Below are 15,716 nucleotides of genomic sequence, written 5' to 3'. Positions count from 1 at the left end.
GAATGGGGAATTGGGGCCCTAGATGTATGGGCCCCTTTAGAAATAATGAACCTTGAAAGTTATGTGGATTCAAAAATATGACTTAAAATTATAGCCTGAATATCAGATCAATGGTATGATGGTACTAAGGGCCTGATTCAGAGCCGCTCGTAAGCGGCCGCTCGTTCGCTCCGAGCGATGTTTGCCCAACTGCGCATGCGTACGGATCGTAATACACATGCGCGAACCAGTCAGTGCGGCCGAAAATCGTTTGTTCGCTAAATAGCGAATGCCTGCTATTTTGAGTGACAAGATGAGGCGTATGTGGGTGGTAACAGGGGAAGGTGCTTGAAAACGGGGAGTGGAGATCCGAACGCAGGCGTGCTTAAAGGTCAAAACGGGTGTTTTAAGGGTGTGCATAATTAATACAGCAGCGTCATTGACCACGTCACTGGGTTATTTTATAGCCAGAACTGCTCGCAAGATTGCGGTAGCAAAAACCAACCACAAGAATAGCGAGCAGTTCATACGCTGGTCGATGTACTCGATTAATCTAATAAATAGCGGACATGACGTAGGATGCGAGCGGCCAGGGGGCGTATTTTTTCAAAAAACGACTGCAAGTTTTGTTCGCTCGTTCAGACATAGAGGCGTGAACAGACCGCAAAGAGCGGACGGTTCATTTTAATAGCCACCCCTATTTTCTGGACGAGCGAGCGCTAATTGCGTCCGGCTCTGAATCAGGCCCTAAACCAACTACTCTTAATGAGCTAAAATCACAGAATGTAAGCAAAAAACACAAAGATGCTCTTTTTTAAACAAAAATAAAGCATAAAAGCAGAGAAAAACTTTATTTTTTTTTCAATCTCACTCTGGTGTTGCTGCGATGACCTCTGCTTCCTCAGGCAGTGTAAGATACTGTGATACTTTTCATTGTCTATTATTGTGAGATTGCATTAACAATTTACTTGTTGGATGGGCATTCTGTAATTTTAGCTCATTAATGAGTACGGTAAGTGTACTTAAACCAACATTACTTACCGGTGATATACACACTATACCAATTTTGGTATAGTGAATGTTAAGTAAAGGTGGCATCCGATTTGCTGTGATTAGCTCACAATCAATCAAATGCAAACTCGCTACAGCACTAATGCCTCCTTATGGCTAACCCATAGCATACTGTATTTGCCAACTTTAGCAGCTCAGTCTTCGGGAGGTTCATAATTCTATGTATTATGCCGCTGAAGGCAAAGCTGAGATAATGGGATCCATAGCGAGTCATGCCATCACGCCCCTTACCATGCCAACTTCACCTGAGAAATGGCGGATGTGGGAAGGTTACCCAGTTCCCTGGTAGCTTGAAAACTCTCCACTAAAATCCAGGACATGTTGGGAGAGTAGGCTGGTATGCTCCATTGTAGGTTTATCTCCTGTTAAGCTGGATATAACAGATCAAAAGGCCATACAGTAACTCCCTATTTACCAAGCTTCCCGGCCAGTGATAGCGTCTGCCGGGCATTACCTGATGACAGCTGTCGCCAGCAATAACTTTCCCACAGGCAGGCCGGTACAAGTACCACAGGCTGTCTTCCTATCATCACCACCATCTCAGAATAGCAAGAGAGCACCCTTACCGGGAAGATACTGTATTATTAAAATAAAGATTTTTTTCCTTACCAAAATATATTAAAATATTATTTTTCATACACCTAACCTCTATATGCCATGCGGTGCAAGATTCCTGGCGTGAATAAGCTGCGCCAAGTGGTGTAGCGTCTTTTTCGCTTATATATACATTTTAGACACAACGCGATGTGACAAAACCGCGTCATGAGACTGCACTGATTCATCTGACTGGTGACACCTGTATAGCTGTCTGCGCCTAAGTCCGAATCTCTACAAAGAGACTTGCCGTGAAAATAAGCCGTGGCCGCTGCATCGCAGCATTTCGTATACAGATTCCGAACTCAGTGGCACAGAGATATACAAGTGTTGAACATAACATTAATCAGTGCAGTCTCGTGAAGCGATTTTGTTTTGTTTGTGACTAAGATGCATTTTCCAGCGAACAAGACGCTTAGGGCAAGCCGAGTCGCACGGGACCTGGTGCTCCAAGAAGGGCTGTTTAGCGTGACTGCAGCAATAGTGAATGTGTACACATCTATATCGCTAGTGTCAGACTGAAAGAATATGGCCCCACACCATAATAAAAGGAGCCAACACCCCTGATTGTATCTTCCCACCACTGGCCCTTCCATCATTCCTTCCATCCACCATTAGGTCTTTGCAGGCGGGTGCAAGAATTTAAATAAACAAAGGGGTAAAAGAAAGTGTTTGGTTGGACTTTAATATTACTTTCCTCTCTTTCTCCGTCCATACACAGAAAATGTCTCTTTAGAGACCGAAATGAGGATTTAAACTTTCTGAATTCAACTTTATTTGGAGTGGGCAGCTACAATGCACATATAATTCCTCTGGTAGTGAGACCACTTTACACAGTATCCACAACCAAGCCAGAAATATTAACAGCACAGAGTAGAGCACAGGTTCTCAAACTCGGTCCTCAGGACCCCAAACAGTGCATATTTTCCAGGTCTCCTCACAGAATCACAAGTGAAATAATTAGCTCCACCTGTGGATTTTTAAAAATGTGTCAGTGAGTAATGAATACACCTGTGCTTCTGCTGGGTGACCTGCAAAACGTGACCTGTGTGGGGTCCTGAGGACCGAGTTTGAGAACCTCTGGAATAGAGAGAATTTATGAAGGGTAGAAAATATGACTCTCACTTTTTGGTATGGGAGAGTTACATTCAAAAAGTGAAATTCAATTTGTGACTTTTCAAAACCTAGAATATACTGTTATTCTACGCTGGGAGATTGCAAGGAAGACTCTGACATTGTGTAGTAACTTTATACATCATAATATACTAGAATATCACATACCTATTTTCACAGTATATAATATTGAGGTCCATGTTGACACGTGTAACAAACATGTGGCAGTCGATGCGGACTTCATTGATGGTTGGAGGTGGGAGTGCATGAGCCACCACTACTAAACCCATCACCTGTCCAGTACCAGAACGCCCATGAGACAGAGACATGCGGAGACGCAGTCGCCCAGTTACGTGGATCACCTAGAAGACACAAAAATATCACTCAATGGAAGAAAAGGGCTTAGCAGCAAAACTGAATTATTTAAAGAAGAGTTTATTAAGAATATATAAGGATGAGCTGAAACGCATTTAAAAGGCTTCGAAGCCAAAATGAAATGTATATTTTTACCTGTTACCCTACAGTTTTGTCTCTATGTCGATCACAAACTGTTTAGCCTTCTCCACCACTTTTAGACAAGGTATAAAGGTTAAACGGAGACAGATAAAAAGCTCAAATCACAACGCACAACATGTCATTTATGTTTAGTGTGACGTCATGGTCAACACTTATCTGTATGAACCCACAAGATCCAGTTTGCACATAGAATGTTTTGTTACAAAGCAGACTACAAACCAGATGAGTGTGGCTTTGATAAATATTAATGCTAACGAGAGGCTTTCCTTGCTCTATAAATGACCCTTAGTCTAAGCCTTTAGATGATATTTCTAAAGAAAATAAACCATAAAGCCTCTCTTATATATTGAATATCAAAGAATAATCAGTTTGCACCTCTTGGTGTTTGCTTGCTTATAATGAGTGATAGGGGTTCAATATTATACTTTTAAGAAAAGCTAGAGGGAAATCTCTGCACTACATCACTCCCTAGAGCGCCTCCAACCATCTACACCAATGCTGTCCAACTTTGATGTGAAGGGCCGCATTTCTTGGGAGCTCATAGTGGATATGTCAGATAATATGGACCTTTTTTCCTACTGAGAACCACATTTTGTTCAGAGCTTCAAAAAGGCATTACAGAAATATAGAACAAACTGCATTTCTATCACAAATCCCATTCCACATTGGGCAGTATATCTATCCAAGACGCTACTTACAGCTGTATTGTATTTTATAAGCTCAACAAATATTAATCTTCACAGTTAGTAAATGTAACATCCACAGTAAAGAACAAAGTTCTACTTTGCATTTTGTATGAAATAATAACATATGCTGGATAATCTGTCCAGCATTCACAGGGGAGGTGAAGACAGACCATGTGCTGTTAAGACTCCAGCAGACAATCTGCACAAAATAGTAGGAAAGAGTAACGCGGTATGCCCATACGTACCTATTTTTTAGACCTCCCCATCCGAGAGATCCTAGAGATAAATACAGGGCACTTTATTTGCCCACATGGCCCTGATGCACAATTAATGGATGTCATCTAGGAGAGGGCCTGGAGTGCCATTCCGGGAGTGTAGGTAACTATGGTCTATCCTGATGTGTTGAAAAAGGAAGGTATTGGGGCAGCAACACTCCACCCACCTGCTGCTCATGCCTTCTGAAGCACAACCTTATTACCATCACTTGGGATACATTCTGCGTAATGAGACCATTTTTAGCCATGATAAAGATCTGTTCAGCACAAGGTAGACTGCGTTTATTAAGGCAAAAATCTAATTGCCACTTTTATTAAACTGAGCATGAATTTCTGATTTCTTCAAACCTATAAAACCCTGTTATTCTGTGACTAGTTTTTTAAAGAAGTTTCTGAATTTATTATGTCCCATCATGCATTATAATCTTCTTAAGTATTAGGCCACTAGTCTAGATTACAACATGCTTATTTTCACAGAATATAATAATACTGAGATCCATGTTGAGAAGTGTTTGCCATAACGCTGCCACTATTTAGCATTTGTAGAACATTAGGGGTAGGTGCATTTTTTTCGCTACTTGCTTCATCCCTGAGCATACGGGGGCTGATCCGCACGCCAGCCGCAGAAAGCACGGATTTGGGGAGTCAGCATACATCTCATGCATTAAGTAAAGAAATCGGCTTCTGCGCATGCCCCGGATCAGGTATTCGAACACAGATGACAATCTCTAGTTTAATCCATCTCTCGACTTCACTTTCAGTGACATGGGCAATAGCTGGGTGGCATGGAACTCTTCTGCCTAGTGGGAGTGTTGTGGGCACAAATGCTGACTTCCTTGCTCAATTGTAGCGTGTGTACAAAGATGGGATGTCTGTTTCAGCCAGACCTTTTCCACCATGCATGGTGCGGAAGTATGAATAGTGTGCGGCTTGGGCTTCCACATGCAGCCACTGGGATTTGTAGTATACAAAGGTGGATTCTCGCATTAGCGGAAATAAGTGAGCAGGCTGTACGGGAAAGCGGCCGCAAATGTGGCTCAGAATCGGACCCAGAGTGCATGAACAATATGGAGTAATAGCAACAGACTCAATGACGAGCATTAAAAGAAATGATACTAAGCAGATGCTAATACATAATATGAACAGGTACTGAGAATTGCATCCAACTTTAAGGGAAGGTTTAACGTGCATTTTACATGAACTAATAACGGACTATGGGCCTGATTTAGACCCGCTCGCGAGCGCTCGCAAGCGGGTCGATGTTGGCCCAGTGTGCATGCGCATGACGGAGGCTCGCTACAAAGGGGGCGTGCTGCCGATGTTGAGTGACAGCACGCCCACTTTGGTGGGCGTGCCGGGGGTGTGTCTGCCCAGACGGAGGCGTTCCCATGGGAACGCCTACCGTCTGGGGCCGGCCCCACTGACATCACAAGTGATGTCAGTGGGTGGACTTCTTGCTCTGTAAGAGCAAGAAGTCCACTGGGACATGCGGCAACGAGACCCTACCACAAGGGTCTCGTCACAAGTCCGATGGTGGCGATGGTCTTGACTATCGCGACCATCATCCTGACCGCTCGCACTAGCTGTGGCTGGTCACCCACAGCTATGCGAGCGGCCAAGAGGCCGCTCTAAAAATACAATAGGCGGGTACTGATTCAGAGCGAGCGCTCTGAAAGAGCGTCCGGCTCTGAATCAGGCCCAATGTTAGGAACAAAACTTTTCAGAGACAAACTCTCAAAAACTAGAGTTGAAATTAGAATCAGTAATAAAATGTTCTTTTGTCTTAATCTTTTTTTCTATTATCCTTTGTGGCCAAATCCCACTTCACAACGTTCTATTTAATTTTATGCTCTCAATTTTCCCATTTGTCACATTAAAACTACATCTAATTATCCCTTCAATTTCTCTGGTTTAAATGCATTTTATTTTCTGCCCAAATTAGTTCTACCTACACTATTATGTGTGTAGTCACATCCATATTATAAACTGGCTTCTCGCCAGTGGATCTTTTTCCCTCTCTCCTCAACTATATGTCCTTAAAATGTATATGTTTAACAATACCCCAAGGGCTTTGATAAAGCTCCAACAAAGCCCCCAGGATGGTGGGTGTCAATTTACCCAATCTCCACCTTTACAATTATTCCAGTGTTCCACCATCAGGGGCCGACTCTGCGGCCCACCCAATTAAACAGATACCACTGCTGATCGTTTTCTTTCTCCAGATATGGACCTGGTTTGACTTTTACATGCTAGTCGTGTGTGTATTTTTACAAGAGACGCTAGGTAATTCTCTCCCCCTCATGCCATCTTGAGCGGTGTGGCTGACTGTTCACAAAGACAGTTACAAAGACAAAACTCTCTTTTTCTGCCCTTACAGGCTGACCCCTCCTTTCAGCATGGATTAGCTTCTTACATATTCTCCTCCTAATCTTGAAAAAGTTATCTGCATCAAGAACGAACATGTTAGCAGCCTAGCCACTGGATATCACTATTGTTAATGCTGACCCTCTGTAACTTTGTACTTGCTAAGCGCAGTCTCACCACTAACAGGAGATGTAAGGATACTATAATAAAAGGATAAGGGTAAATGATATAGCGCAGTAAGTCTAGAAACATAAAGTAAGCTTTTCCCTTACTTCCAAAGTATAAATTCTTGAGAAGTGCGTGTTTCTCTACTCTGTTGCCATTTGTAAGGAACCATAGAGTTGCCGCTTAGAGAGCTGTGCCAAAATACCCTTGCCTTGTTTCCCAGTATTAGCCGTCCAGCTGGCCTCAACCGCTTGGACTTAAAAGTTTTCAATTTGCCGAGACCCATGAGAGGTACACTGAGAGGGACATTTATTAGCAGCTGGGGTGGCAGCCTACTGAGAAGAAAGACATTTATAACGTAATGTACCTTATTTTGTATGGGGTTTATAGATTGTTCCTCAGGCGATAGTTATAAACTATTCTCATACATCGCTGAACTGATCACTGCTAATATTCCTCCAACTAAATATTGATAGCATTTTCCTACTCTTTTTGTAGAATCTTATTTAAATATTTTTCCCAGAAATAGCGATGACCATAAGTGGGTTAACCATCGATGGTGCCACCATTGCTTAACATCAATTGCATGAAACTATTGATGGGGATCAGCCATGCTACCAGAGGAACAGGGTGAAGCTCTGTGCCTCATGCACTGAAGGAAAAGAAAAAACATTGCTGCCTCACAACCATCGATGCCAGAGAACCATCTGATCTCCAAGATCAATTAAAAAACCATTGACCATTGGTGATAACCCATCAATGGTTGATACATCTTCCTACCTAGAAAGCATTGTCCAAAAGTCTCTCTAATGCAAGCCATTGTTTTTATTTTAGCCCACTTCAATAGCTTGTCATATTAATGACTTGCATCACTTTCCCTGCCAAGACGACGAGAGACAGAAATGGATCTGTTTGTAGGAGAGTGGTCTACGTCAGCAGACACCTAGGTCATACTCAATAAAGTGGGTGGAGCATTAACTCACAGAACTGCTATAGAAATGTTACTTTCTATGACAACGCTCGCTGATTGCAAAGAGCGGTCTGACTCTTATGCTGGGTACACACTGGCCGACATCGTGGGCGCGTCAGCAGGTATGTACCAGCGTCATGTTTGTGAACGACGTTGTTCACAAACATATCGCGTCGGCTGTGCAATCTAATACACTTCAGAGGATATCATAAACCACCCGTTGACGTGTGTTGATTATTTCTCTCCGAGTTGGTCATAAACAACTGATTCCTGACACATATACAGAACTCTTTGGGCCCGGTGAAGTCCAGAGAATCAGATTCATCAGATACGACACATCGGGCCGACAATTGGTAAGTGTGTAAGCACTTACCAATCATCAGATAGGATGGCGGTGGAAGGCCGATCCATTGTCCTACTGTGTACCCAGCTTTAGCCGATCATGGCTATAGTGTAGGAAATCTTGTGGGTGAACTGTCAGTCTCGGGGGAAGCACTGTAAAGTACTCTATGTGCTCATGTGTCTTTGGGATCGCAAACTCTTTTTTTGTTTTGTTTTAAGAAAAACTAATACTTCTACCTGGAGAAGGGAACCGACCACCTCCAGGAATAAGGCACATATGTAGTGTGAGTGCACGTGAATGTTTAATAAAGGTAAAATTATTCTGTGTGCGCGTCTTGTCTTTATTTATATATATTTTCTTCACAGTGGGTGTACAGGTTCCAGTGGGCACTTAGTGTATGGGCATGGTGGCATGGTATACAATCGGGAAACCGGCTGCCTTAATACCGGCAGCCGGCTTCCCGACTGTCATATCCCTGCGAGGGTGAAATGCCGGGCGTCTAGATGTAGACGCCTGACATTTCCCCGACGCCGGTAGACCGGCGCCAGGTATCCCGATCGAAGGGATGCCGGGTGCTGCAAGTGGACAGCCGCGGGGGGGGAGGGTTAGGTTTAGGGTACCCGGGAGGGACTTAGGGTTAGGCACCCCCCCGGGAGGGTTACGGTTAGGCTAGGGGGAGGGAGGGGGAGGGTTAGGCACCCCCGGGGGGGACTTAGGTTTAGGCAGCGGGGAAGGGGGGATTAGGGTTAGGCACTTGGGGGGAGGTTAGGGTTAGGCACCCCTAAGGAGGGTTAGGGGGTTAGGTTAGTATATACTTACCTTAGCCACGATCGGATTTCCAGCGCTGTCGAGCTTCCGCTGCCGGGGTCTGCTCATCTGTCGGCCAGGCGCTGCCGGGAATTGAACCGCCGGCCATGCGGCTGGCAGTATTTCATGCCGATTCCGGTGGCACTTGTGGTTCTTTTTTTGGGGTCCCCCCACTTTGAGATGTGTGTCCCCCTCCTATGTCATTAGCCCCAGCTTGTTGATCCTAGTGCTGGTAACTGGAAATACACGCCATTTCCATCCCCCCAAGTTTTTCCCACAAATTTCCAGCACCAGAATGGGCTCAATTGAATGGGCTGGTAAAACTTTTGGGTGGAAAGAGACCTCACACCAGGTTTTTTTTCAAATTTTTAATCCTTTATTTATACTACACGCAAAAGCCTGCACAGATTACACTGATCCGTGCAGTGCTTCGGCAGAGTCTATTGACAAGGGACCAATACCACTAAACTCACACATGATATAACACGATCAGTATTGCCAATTTTGTGGGAAATTTCGTTTTTTGAAAGTGGCAGACTTGCCCAAAATAACATATATGCCCTTCCCTGGCCAGGTAACAGCCCAGATGCAATTCCAATGACAATCTTTGGCCAATTGTAAAGCAAAAACTCAAGAAGGAGACGATCACCACCAAGACTGGCCTCATAGAAGAACTTATGCGAATATGGCATAGGGCCGAAGACATCAAGAGAAACTGTGAAACTCTCATGAACAGCAGCCAAATCGTATAGAAATTATTATAAACAACAAAGGATATCATACAAAGGGTGGGATGCATGACGCATCGCACTCGCGATGCATTCCACCAGTCATCGTATGCTGGCGTTGGTATGCATGAAGATCCCCGCAAACGACCGCTCTGCAGGTAAGAGCGGTTCTTTGTGATGGAGGGACCTCTGGGTCTATGACCCAGAATCCCCTCAGGCGTCCTTCTGCGCATGCGCAGAAGGATGCGTGTGCCGCGGGGGATGCTGGGAGGGATCCGATTGGAAAAAAGCCCATAGGCTTCTATGGGTAGCGCCGTCAGGAAGATGGCGTTACCCACCGCAACTAAGTCCCAGAGTGCATTGCACTCCGGGGGTTAGTGCATATGAGACATGTGGTTAAACCAGCATTTTCAGGGTTTGACCGCATTTCTCCCCTTCCTGCATCTCGCCCAAAGTGTTAGTAGTTGTAAATAGTGTGCCAGTATAAGAGTTTTCTCAAAAAAGTGTGACTGCTTTTGATTCCTTGTTTGACTGTAGTCATTTGCACACCCCTGTATAAAGTTATTTTGCTAGTATTCTGAAATAAAAAAAACAACAACTTTGTTTAAATAGGATGCATTAATTCAAAGATGGCGATAGGATGACTGTGTCGACACTTACACTGCTGCGCAATTGGCCAGATTCCGCTGGAGAAGGCCGGCTTATTTATTTTGACTGATAGAAAGAGGTCCTTTTATAAATGGAGCCCACAGAGAGATGGATGCAAAGTGACAGACACAGATGAAAGGACAGGTTTAAGTACAGTGAGACACACGTATTGGAGCAGAGGCGCTTGAAAGGAGAGGACTAGGTGGTCAAACTAGAGCAGACATAATGAAAATGGCAGGATGACAATAGAAAGGAAGCATGACAATATAAACAACAATTAGGAAAATGGCCAAAGTAAGCAAAAATAAGGCACTGTACAAAAATGAAAATGAGTATGCAAAGAAATTATAAAAGAAAGGCTGGTCAGTGGAGGCAGGGTGCCGCACACCAAATCATCTAACAAGCAGAAGAATAGTTAGTAGATTCGTCCCTGACACATGTGGGGAGTTTTGCTGCTGGATTGCTTGTGGCAAGAAACACATCAGAGACTCCTGTGGTACTTTTATATCTTTCATCGGCTAAATCTAATATGACACTGAAGGCAGGGGGAGCGGATGTACATACAACGTCAGGAGCAGTCTCCCCTTCCTATGACCTTAACTGTAAAATCCGAGAAAGCCTCATTAACCCCTCAACAGCCAGTGAGGTGTCCAATTAATTACTCTTCTAGACTAAGGGGGTGAGATTATGTCAATTATGAACTGGAACAACTCCCTGGTAGAGCGATTTCTGCTGCGACTCCATCTCTAATTTGCAGAATGCAGACTTCTATCCTCGTCTATCCAGCGGTCAGCTTCACAGGCCGTTCACATGAGCCTCTGGCTTCAAAGAGTGGGAACCGTTTTGAAATCCAATTTCCATAAGATGCAGTTTGCAATTACTGACTATACATCCAATTAATTGCATTGCAGAACAACACCAAAATGAGTGATCCCCTTACAAATATGGTTATTACCATGATGCTATCAACCTGATCATTTCCAATCATAGGGGGTGATGCAGAGCTGAACGTAAGTCGGTGTTATGGATGGATCTCACACTGCACATGATGCAGAGCCGACCATACCCATCTATGCAACTCAGTGGCATCATCCCCTTGGAGCAGGGAAAGCGTAGCTGGGCAGCAATGGGGCTTTCGCACGTAGGAAACGTTTAGTGAGGGTGGTTCCAGGGCATAACAATGCAACTGAAGGATATCCAGACTGTGCATACACGTAAATATGTCTGTTTTCAGGCGCATCTTTTGCACCAATAAAAGTGCAAGTGTGCACTAATGATGATAATGACTATTCACTTGTACTTATAGAGACAAGGTAGCCACACAGGTACGTACAACTCTGCATATACAGTAAGCGACTATATGCATTTTTTTTCTGTGCAAGCAAAGAAGGAGCAATTGCGGCTGACACTGAAGCTGTAGCTATGTCCGGACGTACCTTGGGTTCCTTAATATTTACATATTTCCCTTCTTCTATTTTTGCACAGCTCTTTATTACCTTGCTTCATCCCCACTGTATCATTGGCTATGACCTCTGTGAACATGAGGCTTTATGCTCTCTGATTTTTTTTTTGCCAGTTTTTGAATGAACAGCGTTCTTTATTATACAAATTGTGATGTGTCTCATGTTTATTTAGTACATACAGACAGATCAGGTACAGTAAATGCAATAGATGGTTCATTCCCTGGTCAGAACACACCTAGAAGGTAAAGAATACACACTGATTTGCAGGAATTGAGACAATGATAGTCAATGACTCTGCAAGTTCCCTGGGAGCCTGCCTGATGTTTAAAGGGACAGGTTAGATTTGCCTTTTAAATTACTGCCCCTTTAAAACATCAAGCAGATTCGCCGGGAACTCGCCGATGCTTGTGTCTCACAGGCTATTACATTTACCCAATTAAGTTAAAAAGCAAATGTTTAAGTAATTTATTGGTAGACTGCAGTGACTTCCAATCCCTCTATCACCACAGATCATGACTGTATAGGATAACCACACATATCTCTGTACGTAGACAAACAGTGGCATGGAGACTGCTAGGTCATTGTTCTGACATATAAGGAGGTATCAACCTCTGCCTTATTCTCACTCATCATGTTCTACGAGTTGTTAGAATTAAACATCTAGAGCTGTAGTCTCACACACACCCGGTAACACATATACTCAGGTGACATATATGCATAAAAAGAACGCTAATCATTTTTAAACAAGAAACAAGACCCATAACTTGCAGCCTTTAAATTGGGGAATCGGGACAAAATGCGGGCTGCATGCTCTCGAGAAAGGTTTGTGATCATCACTAGTGTTTTCAGCATTTCCGCGTCCCCTTATTCTCCCCAAAAACACTCTTTCAATGCTACATGCACCTGCCACAGCAGAGCAGACAGTACCTCCCTGACCCTACCTTCCAATCCATAGGGCAGAGGTGGAGGGCCAGAGCACCCAAATCCGGGCCATCCTGCCTAAAGCAGGACAGCTGAGAGATAGATATGCTAGACAGAAGAAATGGCACACACAGTATTTATCACTAACATTTTATATTACAAGCCATTGTGTATAGCAGGGATACTGCTATCCCTCAACCACAAACTTGGAGACAATCATATACTATAAAATGGACTTATGGTATAAGCTCTCAAGTAATGCTGCCGCCTACTAGGATTCACTCATGCTACCCAGGTACATTCTGTTTCCTTATCACAAAGAGACACGCAAAAGTCTTTTCATACCTGCTCATCAGTAACTGCCAGCTTTTAACCAGTACCCAACAAACATTACCTGCCTCTTTGTGTCGCACATGTCACAGGTTTAGCTGTTTTCATACATGGGAAACATCAATCTTTTTCTTATAAGAGACATAGCAGGGCAAGGTCAGCCCCCATGTTTCAGACGCACAAAACTGCTCATCTACCTCACTCGGCACCTAGTACAGCACACTCAGCCCAATTCCAAATACAACAGGCACCATGGTGCTAACTTCTATCCATACTGAGAATGTAGCACTGACAGTATATAGTCAGGAGTGGCTTTAACCACTACTAAAACCCACAGGGCCTATGTGGTGCCCACACTGAGTTCTTGCAGTATCGATGCCAGGTTCCTTCCACTCAGAGACAAGTATGATTGTATTTCTCTCTGTTTTATCCCCTCCCGCCTCAGGAGAGAGAAAGCATCCTGATTCTTTATACACTGAGGCTCTTCAAAGACACCTTTAGATTGTAGGCAGCCTGGGGGGGAATTCTCTCCCAGACACAATTTGGAAGCAACATGAAGGCCTTGAAGTTGAAAAGCAAAGCTGAGGGAGGACAGAGGGAGCAGGGCAGAGGAAGGGGGTGTGGGACAAAGGCTGAGAATGTTTTTTGTTTTTGCTGTCCCCTCCACTCTTCCTATGAAACAAAAGAATCAAAGTCAGAGTGTTACACGTGACAGAATAGCGTCTCTCCTTTATCTGGTATTGGCTGTGACCTTCCTTACAGTATGGGAGAGTGTCAGTGGGTACAATGGTAAGAGATGGAACAGTACAAACATATATAGCAGAAACGGAGGAGAGGACTGACACCATTAACATTCTACATTAAAGCTTATGTTCCATCACAATTGTTAGACAATTTATATTAACAAAAATGATTTAATCATACCTTTGGTATACGCCATTTGGGTTGGGTACGAGATGCCAGCGGTCAGAATCCCGACGCCGACATCCCGACAGGGTTAGGTTACCGACATCTGTCAGCAAGTATCCTACCCCTAACCCTCCCTCCTTGCACCCTAAACCTAACTTTTCCCCCTAGTGCCCAACCCTAACCCACCCCTAGTGCCTAACCCTAACCCACCCCCTAGTGCCTAACCCTAACCCACCCTAGTGCCTAACCCTAAAGCTACCCCCTTAGTTCCTAACCCTAACCCACCCCCTAGTGCCTAACCTTAACTCTCCCCCTAGTGCCTATACCTCCCCCTAATGCCTAACCCTTCCCTAATGCCTAACCATAACTCTTCCCCTAGTGCCTATCCCTCCCCCTAATGCCTATACCTCCCCCTAATGCCTAACCCTTCCCTAATGCCTAACCATAACTCTCCCCCTAGTGCCTATCCCTTGCCCTAATGCCTATACCTCCCCCTAATGCCTAACCCTTCCCTAATGCCTAACCATAACTCTCCCCCTAGTGCCTATCCCTCCCCCTAATGCCTAACCATTCCCTAATGCCTAACCATAACTCTCCCCCTAGTGCCTATCCCTTGCCCTACTGCCTAACCCCCCATACCCGACAGCCGGGATCTTAACTACCTCCCCACCATATACTTAGTTCTAACATGTAGTTTTCTCTCAGTGTATTCTCTTTCCATAGGAATATGAACTTTTGAATCTGATCATGTGATACAGCCAAGTTCACCAGGGTAAACACTTTGGGCCTGATTCATTATGGATCGCAACTGTGATTACAATAGCGATTACGCACGCAGTCTCACTGCAATAGTATGCTAATCCATTGCGATCGCTATGCCATCACAGCACAACATAAGGACGCTCAATTTACCTTATACACATCCGTAATCCTTAGCAAGACTATAAAAACATCGGTACAATCGAGTACCATCGCAGCCTCTCGCACACTTGCATAAGCTCTGACCTTACTCAGGAATTGCTATCCTCATCGCACGCTTTGAGTGCTCAGGCTGCGTAGGGCATTGCAGTGGATAATTTATGCACCCCCTTGCAACGGCGTTTAAACGCACTGGCACGCTTGCGTTTCTCCCGACCAACCCCCCTTCACCACCCACAAACGGCACTTCATGTCAATCACTCTGCGATGGGTCGTAACAATCGGATGATTGCGTGCGTTTTAGCAGTTGCAATCCAAGCTGAATCAGGCCCTTTACTCACTATCTTATTGTCAGTTCCATGGTGCATGGCCATCAAGCAGCCGAGGGTATAACTACTGTCAGAGTAGAACAGTGCTCTCTAGTAATATCCTGGACAGTTTGTCAGTTTTGGTCACTCCTGTATAACGTACCTTGTACCCCGAGGATTTGATATGCACGCCTCTCTTTGTCAGAGTAGACTTCATCCGAATAAAGAAAGACCTTTCTAGAGAGTTGTCCTGAGGGAGAATCCCAGGGCTGGAGGATTCCACTGCAAGAGAAGGACAGAAGTTACAATGGCAGAAGCAAAGGATAACGTCAACATTATCCAAGTGAGCTAGTTTAAATTTCAATCATTATTGTATGAAAGACCCATTGAAAGTTGTTCTCCGCCCTGGGGACCTGCAGGAAGGTTTAGACCTTACTTGCACTATTGAAATCATCAGGTACATTTGTGCTATGTGCTGCATGAAAAGGAAGTGATGTTTGTTTCCTTAGAGTGCAATGTGGTGCCTGGCAGTGAAATGGTTAATGGAGAGTGTGTCAATGGCATGAGTTGGGGGTTAAGCATCTGTCATTACGCCAGATAATTCTCCT

The 15,716-nt window shown here is 44.3% G+C and overlaps 1 protein-coding gene across 6 annotated transcripts in view; it reads right to left on the bottom strand.

Moving 5' to 3' along the window:
- Positions 1-15,716, bottom strand: part of NPAS3 (neuronal PAS domain protein 3) — a 475,522-nt gene that overhangs the window by 39,851 nt on the left and 419,955 nt on the right. For all 6 annotated transcript variants that reach the window (XM_088456533.1, XM_088456536.1, XM_088456537.1 and 3 more), the window contains 2 exons: positions 15,272-15,390; positions 2,926-3,119 (listed from right to left, as the gene is read on the bottom strand). In XM_088456533.1, the coding sequence (XP_088312659.1) occupies positions 2,926-3,119; positions 15,272-15,390 (313 nt within the window). The remainder of the gene's footprint in view (positions 1-2,925; positions 3,120-15,271; positions 15,391-15,716) is intronic.

The sequence above is a fragment of the Taudactylus pleione genome, unplaced genomic scaffold (genome assembly GCF_031769625.1).
Source record: "Taudactylus pleione unplaced genomic scaffold, aTauple2 ptg000707l, whole genome shotgun sequence".
Taxonomy (NCBI): domain Eukaryota; kingdom Metazoa; phylum Chordata; class Amphibia; order Anura; family Myobatrachidae; genus Taudactylus; species Taudactylus pleione.
Note: the sequence above shows the minus strand (reverse complement) of the source record. Positions and strands in the feature narration are given on the sequence as shown.